Below are 10,321 nucleotides of genomic sequence, written 5' to 3'. Positions count from 1 at the left end.
CGAATAAACAACAAAAATAACTAACGAATTCTGTCCTTTTATGACACCTAAAATCTGCTGCCTGAGGCAACTGCCTCACTCTGCCTTATGTTAGGGCCGGCCCTGATTCCCCCATGTAAATAGCTCCCTGCATGTTGTAAAGTAGCACATCAGAGAGAGGGCCAGTGGTGTGGTAGTGGGAGCACAACTCCTGGGCTTCTTTCAGAGCAAGAACGATACCATTTGCCAAAATGCCAGGGTCATTGATGGTCCCTCCTTGCTCTGGCAAGTGATGAGGCTTTCAAACATAACTATTGTTTGTGACAAACCAGTACAGAGGAAGTCAGAGATTGTCGATCCCCTTTCCTTTGGTGGAGTTCCTACCTCTTTCTAGCAGTTTAAATAGAACTACTTCCTGGCAAGATTATTTGCATTTCTAATTAAAAGTTAAATGTTGCATTTCGGCTGGCTAAATAAATTTGGTTAAAGGTCAATGTCGTTTTACATATTGAACCTATGCAAGCAAGCAGCACTGAGTTCAATGGAGCAGACTCCCAGGTAACTCTGCACAGGATTGCAATCCTACTGATCCGAAAACATATACGCTGTCACGAGGAGCTCCTGCACTTCAGAATTTACTCTTGCACCACTGGAAACTATTGCAAACGTTTCTCTCTGTTGTTGTTTTAGGTTACGATATGCAGGGAGCTCTTCATGCTGAGGGAAAATACAAACGTATTACACCCACCTGCAGTCTGGAGTGGTACAGTCCTGAATCCCATCACCTAAATTCTACTTAGATGACCTACTTACTATTCATTCATCACGTGAGCGGTGCGATTTGTCCTGGTTGGGGGGGGGGGGTGTAAGAACAACCACAACAACCTCCCCAGAGCGAATATCCAAACGGGGGGGATGAATCAGCCACTCAAATGCCTGGACTGGTATTTTCTTGCTTATTTTTCCTGCTGTGGTTGATACAAGTTTTGCGAAAGTGTTTCTTTTCTTTGCCACCCCCTTCCTTTTCTTTTTTATTCCCTGGATGTTTAGGAGACTGGAGGAAGAGGAGGGGGGATGGAAAAGAATGCGAAAGCACGCGTGGTTTGCTTTTATTTGCTCCAAGAATTGAAAGAAGGGGGACCGGCGGCAGGTTTGTCGCCACCAACCCGCGCTTTGCCAAGAAGGAACAGCCTCCTCCTCCTCTTTGAGCAAATAAAAAAAAAACAAGCGTGTCTGTGAGAGCTGCAGCAGCAGCTCCAAGCCCGGTCTCCTTCCCTTCCCTTTCAGCCTGTTCCGCAGGTACGCCTGGGGTTTGCGGCCTCCCTGTCTCCGCCGCCGCCGGGGCAGCGTGGCCACCCGAAGATTCCCTCCCCAGGACTGCGATCCACCGAAAGATGGCTGCGATCCTCGACCCCTCTTCCCCCAGCTCTCCAAGCCGGCTGCTGCTGCTGCTGCTGCTCCTTCACCACCTCTCCTGGCTGCAGAGGAGCAGCTGCACGCCCAGCTCCCCCTTGGAGGAAGCGCCGGAGTCGCTGAGCCCGGCTCCGTTGCCGGAATCCGCCTTGCAGAAGCCCACCGTCTTCTTAGCCATCCTGGCCAGGAACGCTGCTCGCTCCCTGCCCCATTTCCTTGGCTGCGTGGAGAGGCTGCGCTACCCCAAGAACAGGATCGCCGTATGGTAAGTTAGCCCGGGGCGCCGCCAGGGAGAAGCCTGGGGGCAGGGGGCGTCAGGGCTCCAAGGGAGATCGTGGGGGGCAGGCGCGTGAAAACGTCGTTTTGACAACGGCCCCCCGCCCCTCCCGTTCGTTTCCAGACAGATGAGCGCCGTGATGAGGAGAGAAGGGAACGCTGAGCAATGGCCCACGCTGAAAAAAGAAGGGCGGGAAGGCACGTTCCAGATAAGGTTGCCAACTGATCAGGGGGGAAACCTGACCCAGGCTGCTCCTGTGCTATTCACTGAAGCTTGGTCTGCAGAAATCCGCAGATGAAGCTTCCCACAGCATGGAGACCATGGCTAGAGCCCAACTAAGGCCCTACTTAGACATTGGAATGAATGGGATTAAGTTAGTCATGACGTAAGTCCTTGAAAGATGATGGTTCTTTATCTTTACATTGGACTTGGGCTGGAAAGCCCTTGAAATAGAGTATGACTTCAAACAGGACTGTCCTTTGCTGAGTAGGACACATGGCCACCCAGTGTGAGCCATGGTTCTTAAAGCGGAAGCTTTCACTCTCCTTGTTCACAGGCCACGGAGGAGAAACGATGGGCACAAGCCTGAGGCTCATTGTAGCCCATTCAGAATAATTATTTTTCATTATTTATTATTTTCTTCTTCATCAACATTATCATCTACATTTATATCCTGCCTTTCCTCCAAGGAGCTTAAGGCGTACAAGGTTAGCACACCATCACCACTGTATTCTCACAACTCTGTGAGATGGGTTAGTTTGAAAAATAATGACTTACCCATGGTCATCCATTGAGTTCCCCCAATCCTAGTTCTAGTCCAATGTAACTAGGACACCACACTGGCTCCATTCATTTCATTGAGTCTACTCTAAGTAGTACATTCATTTATTACATTTCTATACCACCCCATGGCGAAAGCTGTATGGGCGGTTATTGAATTCTACCCCATGGTTACCACAGGCAAATGTCTGCAGGTCATGTCAGCCGTCCTCATTCTTGGGGGGGGGGTGCAAGGATTGGGGAACATCTGGTAGGATGAATGGAAAGGTGAAAGGTGTACGATGAGGGAGGGGTAACAAAGGAGGAGCCGGGAAGCAGTGAGGAATCTAAGGTTGCTTGGGAACAAACTCCATTGAAATTATGCATGGTGTGGAGAATGTGAATAGGGAGTAATTTTTCTCCCTCTCTCAAAACACTAGAACCCGGGGTCATCCTATGAAGCTGATTGCTGAGAGATTCCAAAGAGATAAAAGGAAGGAGTTCTTCACACAGTGCATAGTTTAACTATGGAACTCGCTACCACAGGATGTAGTGATGGTCACCAATTTGGATGGCTTTAAAAGGGGGTTAGACAAATTCCTGGAGGAAAAGGCTATCAATGGCTACTAGTCCTGACGGCTACGTGCCACCTCCAGTACCAGAGGTGGTGAGCCTACATACACCAGTTGATGGGGAACATGGGTGGGAGAGTGCTGTTGCACTCATGCCCTTCTAGTGGGTCCCTGGTTGACAGCTGGTTGGCCACTGTGTGAACAGAATGTTGGACTAGATGGACCCTTGGACTGATCCAGCATGGCTCTTATGTTCTTAACTTGGTGGGGCTTACTGAAATATACATCACACCTGGGTGACTGACTGACAAGGAGAGTGATGTAATAGAATAATGCCTGATCAAAAATTGGGGATTTTGCACTCCTCTCTACAGCAATGGCTGTAGAGAGGAGCTGGCCTCTTCTCTCTCTCCATCCCTTGCTCACCCCCTTCCTCCCCCCTCCCCACCCCCCCGGTTTTGTAAGACAGTAGAGGGGAAGTCTTGTGGTTCATAAGCATGTCGAGTTATGTCATGGCTGCATATACATTCAAGATCTTCTAGAAAAGTCATGTGGGAAGGCGAGGTGAGGGTTGGTTTTTCAGCAAGGCTGTGGCCGTCTGAAATCAGATTTGGCAAACTGTGGGGCACAGGAACTGCTAGACTGAACCATCAGTGGCAATATGGGGTGGGGAGTGGAAAAACGTTGGCCTCTTCTGCACTCTCTAACTGCAATACCTGGTCCCAGCTTTTTATTCGTAGCTTTAGGCTTTCCCAGCTGCTGCTATGTAAGATTTTTTGGAAGGAGCTGACTTGGAAGGAGTGGTGTGTGTGTCTTCCATCCCTGCTGGGAGAAGACTATGTGTCATTGCGTCTACTACTTTGCCATTCAGAGATGTTAAGCCAAGGAGATATTCCGTTGAGCTTCTGCAGCAGACTGGCAGCAGTTCCCTCCCTCCCCATCTGAATATAACTGTATTCACAGTCTCCCAAAGCATTGACACAAGAGGTAACTAGCTATGTGTTCAGGAGGGCAGGGCCCATGTGGTGGTGGTGGTGGTGGGGAAATAGTTCTAGTGAAGGAGAAGTTTCATAGTTTCCAGACAAAGGCTGTCGTCCTTCTTTAAAGAACTTGTTGGGATTTACTGCATGACGTTCTGAGTGAAACTTTCACACCTGCGTTTTACATCATATCCCAGATGACTCCAGATTACGGCTGAACATCAGGAAAAACTTCCTGACTGTTGGAGCAATACAGTAATGGAACCAATTCCCTAGGGAGGTGGTGGGCTCTCCCACACTGGAGGCATTCAAGAAGAAGCTGGACAGCCATCTGTCAGGGATGCTCTGACTTGGATTCCTGCATTGAACAGGGGGTTGGACTCAGTGGTCTTATAGGCCCCTTCCAACCCTACTATTCTATGTTTCTTTGACAAAAAACTACTTCAACATTGTATCTAAGCCTAGATAAAGAATCTCTGTATAGAGCTATGGTGACTTGCCAAAGGACAAACTATGATGCGCAGTTACCATAGGAGCTGTGGCCTTTGATACAACTCTTGAGTGACTTGAGGTGTGCATCCCTATCCCCTTTTCTTTGTCTTTGTTTTGCTGCCTCTGTCCTGCTAGTATAATAACAATAGATCTGTTAACAAATTTGTTACATTGTGTTAAATAGCTGTCAGCTTGGTTGGTGATTGGAGTCTGCTGTCTTGAAATACAGCAGTGCCTCCAAGTGAGCTCCTTTCGTTCAGAAGCTCTGTTTAATTATTTCAGTGTCGGAAAGGGTTGTTGCAATTTATTGGTGAAAATGCTGGGATGGGAGGAAACCTGAAGTGAGCTTTTGCTTTTGAAGAGAAAAAGGATGGGGCAAATGCCACACCATAGTGGGAGGTGATCTTTTTTGTTTTACCGAGTTGTGTGGGATCTTCATTCAATTGTAATAAATATGAAACATACACACACAATACAACCCAGGAGCTCTTAGGCTTTTGATAAGTGGATGGGGCCAAAATGTCCTTCCCTTTTCTTTGGTGGTCGCCAGACAATTGTCAATTGCAGCAGAGTGCCATTTCTGGCAGAGAGGGGGAAGTAAGCACCCTGCAACTTCTCCTTCTCTAGCCATGGGCTGTGGCCAGACCAGGTCTTCCTCTTCCACTATGCTCTTCCTGTGGCCTCCCAGGGGCCCTTGCTCCTGTGGCTGGTAGATGTGGGCAGAGTGTGCATCCTTTCTGGTCTGTTATCCCTCTGGAACTTGATATTTGTGTTTGGTACAGAACATAATTATGTAATTATGCGTCTCTATCTGTATGTTACGTGGAGGTCTTTAACTTTGATGATTAAAGCACAGTTCATGTGGATGAGTGCTCTTCAGTTCAGCAGGTGTATAACTTGAGGAAAGAGAAAGTGGTGCAGAGCAATAGAGTGGATTAGGTAGATCACAAGTGTTGTTTTTGCATGTGTTGAAGACGCGTTGATAAGTGTTTGCCTCTGTTGTGCAAGAGCCCTGCTGAGATGCGCTTGGGCATTAATGCAAACAATCTATCTTTTAAGTGCATACCTGAAAGGAGGTCGAAGTCATATTAAAAATGAACATTTTGCAACTGTGGATAGATATTTGTCCTCGAAAAATGTATTATTCTAAACATTTGGTAGTAGGGTTGCCAACAGGCCAGAATTTTGATGGCTGAAGCAGAATTTTATCCTCTTGGCTACTTGCCAGAACTGGAGGATGCAAAGGCAAGAAAAAGTATACCTGCGCGCTCTCAAAGTGTGCATGTGTGCCGTAAGGTGTTGTCAGGGAAGAATGGCTGCTTTGGTGCTGTGGCACACACACATGGGTGCTGTGAAGACCGTGTCTTGTGAATGCAAATGGCTGCATAGTTTGCCACTGCATAGAGCAGCTTTCCTCCACCTGGGTTCCTCCAGATGTGCAGCTGGCTGGGAATGAAGGGAGTTGTAGTCTAACACATCTATTTTAATGTGTGCAGAAGTCCTCATATCAAAGGCCACCAACCGTTGGCCCTTATACCGACTCCAGGCCCTTAAGTGGTGCCACTTTTTCTCTCCCCACTCCCAGCTGCTAAAAGAAGGGTGTGGATGAATAGCATTGGTGGCATTGGTACTTGGCAGTTGACCGCTTTAAGGTAAAGGACCTTTGCCTGCTGCTGCCTTGCAAATGTTGTCTCTGATCTGGACTTCAGAGATAATCTAATAAAGCGCATGATATTATTGGCTAGGAATTTGGTTTACGGGTGACTACAAAGAGGGGAAATACTTCTTTTCAGTTGACTATGAATTATACATGGTCAGAACAACTGAAGCTGGTTGATAGAATCTAAACAGAAAGAACTTTTATGTGTTTAGGAGGGTTTTCTTTTCAGCATAGCTGTCTAATAAGGATGTTTCCATCTCAAATCTCAGCAAGCTTCAGTATCTGAGATTTGGGAAGAGAGCAGTCTTTTTTTTTTTTACCTTGTCAGACCCCAAAATAAATTTGCTTTGGTTTATTTGCTAAAAAATGAGCAAAATATTCCTCTTTCGTTTAACTATGGTTTGGGAGTATGGAGACAGACTGTCTTCAAAGGTTCCGTGGGTTTCTCCAAAATTACCAAAATTTGTTTTAATTCTGCATTGACATCACTTAAGCCATTAGGCTCCAACAGAGGAGATCGTTACCTTGTCGTGGTGCTGGAGCTTGAGCACCTCAATGACACCATGAACTAAACTGTGAAGGGACACCCAAGACGGGAAAGTCATGGCAGAGAGGTCAGACTAAATATGATCTCTGGGGAAGGTAACGGCAACCCACCTCAGTATTCTTGCCGTGAAAACTAAATGGATCAGTACAACCAGAGATATGTCAGTATTGGATGATATTCTGGAGGTGACGGAGTCGGCCTTGGGGGAGCTGGGGTGGTGACAGCCGACAGGAAGCTCTGGCATGGGCCGGTCCATGAAGTCACGAAGAGTCGGAAGCGACTGAACGAATAAACAACACAAGCGATTAGGATGCTGGTGAGAGTACTGTATTCTGTTCACTTGGGTAAATTTGGGGTGATAGTGGAACACTAAAGACAACATGTTGTATCCAGTGTTAATCCTGTTTCGAGTAGACCCATTGAAATGAATAGTACTTAAGTTGACAAACATTGGATTCAACTCAGTGGGCAGTATCCAATGTGACACTACCACTAATACAGATTATGTTGTGGTAAGGTAAATGACCTCTAGTGCAATGCCTATGGCGCTTGCTGATAGAACAGGTTTTTCTAGGAAACCCATCACACCAGGATGTGCTATTGGCACTACACTAGAGGTTGTTTATGCTAGTGCAACGTAATTTCTGTTAGAGGTAGTGCCACACTGGATACTGCCCAATGTTTTTTTGTGAACCGCCCAGAGAGCTTTGGCTATTGGGTGGTATAGAAATGAAATGAAATGAAATGAAATGAAATGAATGAACCCAATGTTGACAGATGTCCAGATGGTAATTCTGCAAGTTGTCAGAGGGAAAGCTAAATTCCTTGATAACATGGCCTATAGAGTTGTAAATGGCTTCAGCTGAGGCTCTGCAATTGAAAACAGAATTTATTTGAGTTACAGTGCATTTATTTGCATACCTGCAGGTTGATAGTCAACTTTTTAATAGGAAAAATACAAGGGATGTAGGAGATTTTTTTCAAAGGTGCAACTGATAAAAGTCGCCACCTCCACATCTAGGTCTGGTTGCCTCATCCCAAAAAAGAAAGCACAGACAAATCAAATCGAGCAGCTTAAATGATCAAAGGTGGATCATCTTTCCTATGAGGAAAGGCTAAAGCAGCTTTCCCCAACCTGGTACCCTCCAGATGCTTTGGATTATAATGCCTAGCATTCCTAACCATTGACATGCTGGCTGGGGCTCATGGGAGTTGAAGTCCAAAAAATCTGGAGGCCACCAGGTTGAGGAAGGCTGAGCTAAAGCATTTGGAATGTTTTAGTTTAGGGAAAAAATGGTGACATGCAGTGGAGACTTGTGCATTTTTTACTTAGAAGTAAGTCCCAATGTTCATTGGGGCTTACTCCCTGGTAAATGTGTTTAGGACTGCAAGCTAAAGTTGACAGGGTAGGGCGTGATAGAGGAGGTATGCACAGTATGAAGAAACTGGACAGATTTTTTTTTCCTCCTTCTCTACAATATTAGAACATGATGACCTGACTGAATAATAATTTACGTATTCAAGGTTACGTAGAAATATGTAGGAAACGAATGCACGGTAGGTTCAGGATTGACAAAAGGAAGTATTCCTTCATACCGTATCTAATTATGCGTTTCAAAAGTCATTCAGAGAGCAGTACCACAAAGTCTGTAGCATTGTAAAGTCTGCTATTGGAGACATTCCTTTGTGTTACTTTTCCCATAATTTGTTGTGGGTATGTTTTTGATGCAGTGATGTTCTTGGATGGGTGGGTGGAGGGTACTCTAAAACCACATTGCCTCACTTCTGCTGTTCATCTCCTGTGCACACCTGCGCCATTTTATTTTTGCCCAGTGCCATTAACAGAGAGGCTTTTGGTTTAGGTGTGGTGGGTGAGTTACTGAGAAAGGGAAGAAAAACAACATATTAAAGCTGGCCTTTTCTTATAACAAGGAAATGGTAGCTTTTATTTTCCTAGCCTTGTTTATCAAGTTGCTCTCTAACTACATGAGTACTCCTGTTCTTAATTACCTAGTAGTTTGGTATCACTTGTCTGTCGACCTTGCGGCACTGTTGGTGTAATCAGTACCCGTCTTCCTTGGTCGTTTGCAGGAGCTAATTGGATTCCACTCTGTGGTGGAATAGTGTGTGATTTCTGTGTATATTTCTCTGGGTCTCTATGCATGCATAATTCATGACCAAAATAAATGGAGTATCAATTCTAAGCAATAACTGATCTAGAAAGTAGGAGGGAAGGTGAAGCACGGGTAGGAGGCTGAGTGATGCTTAACTAAAACCCAACTGCCTCTATCCTGACAAGAAACCTGTTTTAAAACCATATTGGGGGAGGGAAGTTACTCCCAAAACAAAGAGGATAAAAGGGAATTTAGGATACTGAGCTTTTTAGCACTAGTTCCTAGAGATTTCTGTGTGCAAAACAGCATAGGTGTTCTGGATTGCAATAGGTGCCGTGTGTAAATATTGGCCTGGTTTGCATGATTGCTGCAGCCCACCATAGCTTATTTAAGCCACGGTGGGTTGGGGTGTGTGCTGGCAGCCGTTGTGAATATTTAGAATTAATTTTTGTGAACTTCCCAGAGAGCTTTGGTTATTGGGTCATATAGAAATTAAATAAATAAATAAAACTCAAGCCACAGCGGTTGGTTGCTGCGGCTTATCATGATGTCTGAACCTGGTGCATGGTGGATTGTTGCCATGGTTAACAAACCACCTCCAACCCCCAAACAGCCCACATGTTGTGGATGGTTTGTTAACCATGTCAATAACCTACCCTGGCCGGGTTTGGACATCATGATTAGCTGCTGCTTGAATATCCACAATGGCCACCAGTATGTGCCACTTAAATAATCCCCAGTGGGTTGTGGCGATCGTTCAAACCAGCCCATTGGGTGGAGGTTCCTATCTTTAATGGCTGTTAATTACTGCTAATGTGTTTATCGGTGGTAGCCCTTCATGAATGGAGTGTTTTCCCCATCGGGGCTCTGGATTGGCGAATTCAGAATCTACCTTGGGTAGCTTGATTAGAATAGTGATTCAGTAATCAGGAGAAACATTTGCAGGTTTCGGAGTCCCATCTTTGCAAATGTTTCTCCTTTGCAACCAGGGGTTGCTCATAATGATTTAATTAGGTTAGGAGTCAGCAACTGTAAGTGATAGTTCTCTGGCCTTGGCTGATCCTGCATCTGTGCTTCACCTGCCTGCTGGGACAAAATGGAGATTCTAGAGTCAAGGTGCATGAGGCAAACCTCCAAAAATAGCAGGGCAACTGAGCTCCTTGGTTATAAAGTTGTACAGTCCATAGCTTTACCACCTCATGCTAAGTAACCTCTTGATCATCTCTCCTACTGGAACTAAGAAGTGACCCTTTCACCCCAAAGCCCGTGGCTATGCGCTCTTCCAGTCTGAGAACCATGCTGCATGTTGCAGCTCTTGCTGGATGGTACTGCTTCAGGTGGCAGGTTGCCTATTTCAATATTTCCTTGTGTGAGGGATTTTTTGCGGTGTAGGGGGGAAACACACACTGAAACTTGCTGTGTATATACAACTGGCATGTCAGGGGAAAGGTTCTAGGCTAGTTTTCTCCCTGATCCGCTAGTTCTGAAATATGCAGAGATGTGTCCCCCACCCCCATTCTGCACTTGG

The 10,321-nt window shown here is 45.8% G+C and overlaps 1 protein-coding gene across 1 annotated transcript in view; it reads left to right on the top strand.

The window, feature by feature from the left end:
* Nucleotides 1-731: 731 nt before the first annotated feature.
* The window catches only part of COLGALT2 (collagen beta(1-O)galactosyltransferase 2), a 76,614-nt gene continuing 67,024 nt past the window's right edge, over nucleotides 732-10,321 (top strand). The window contains exons 1-2 of the mRNA XM_084851358.1: nucleotides 732-806; nucleotides 1,267-1,657. Of these exons, the coding sequence (XP_084707484.1) occupies nucleotides 1,374-1,657 (284 nt within the window). The 5' untranslated portion in view covers nucleotides 732-806; nucleotides 1,267-1,373. The remainder of the gene's footprint in view (nucleotides 807-1,266; nucleotides 1,658-10,321) is intronic.

Source organism: Heloderma suspectum, chromosome 4, assembly GCF_057233095.1.
Source record: "Heloderma suspectum isolate Gila_16-S chromosome 4, 16-S_ref, whole genome shotgun sequence".
In the NCBI taxonomy this organism is placed as follows: Eukaryota; Metazoa; Chordata; class Lepidosauria; order Squamata; family Helodermatidae; genus Heloderma; species Heloderma suspectum.
The sequence above is the reverse complement of the archived record's forward strand: the minus strand, read 5'-3'. Positions and strand labels throughout refer to the sequence as shown.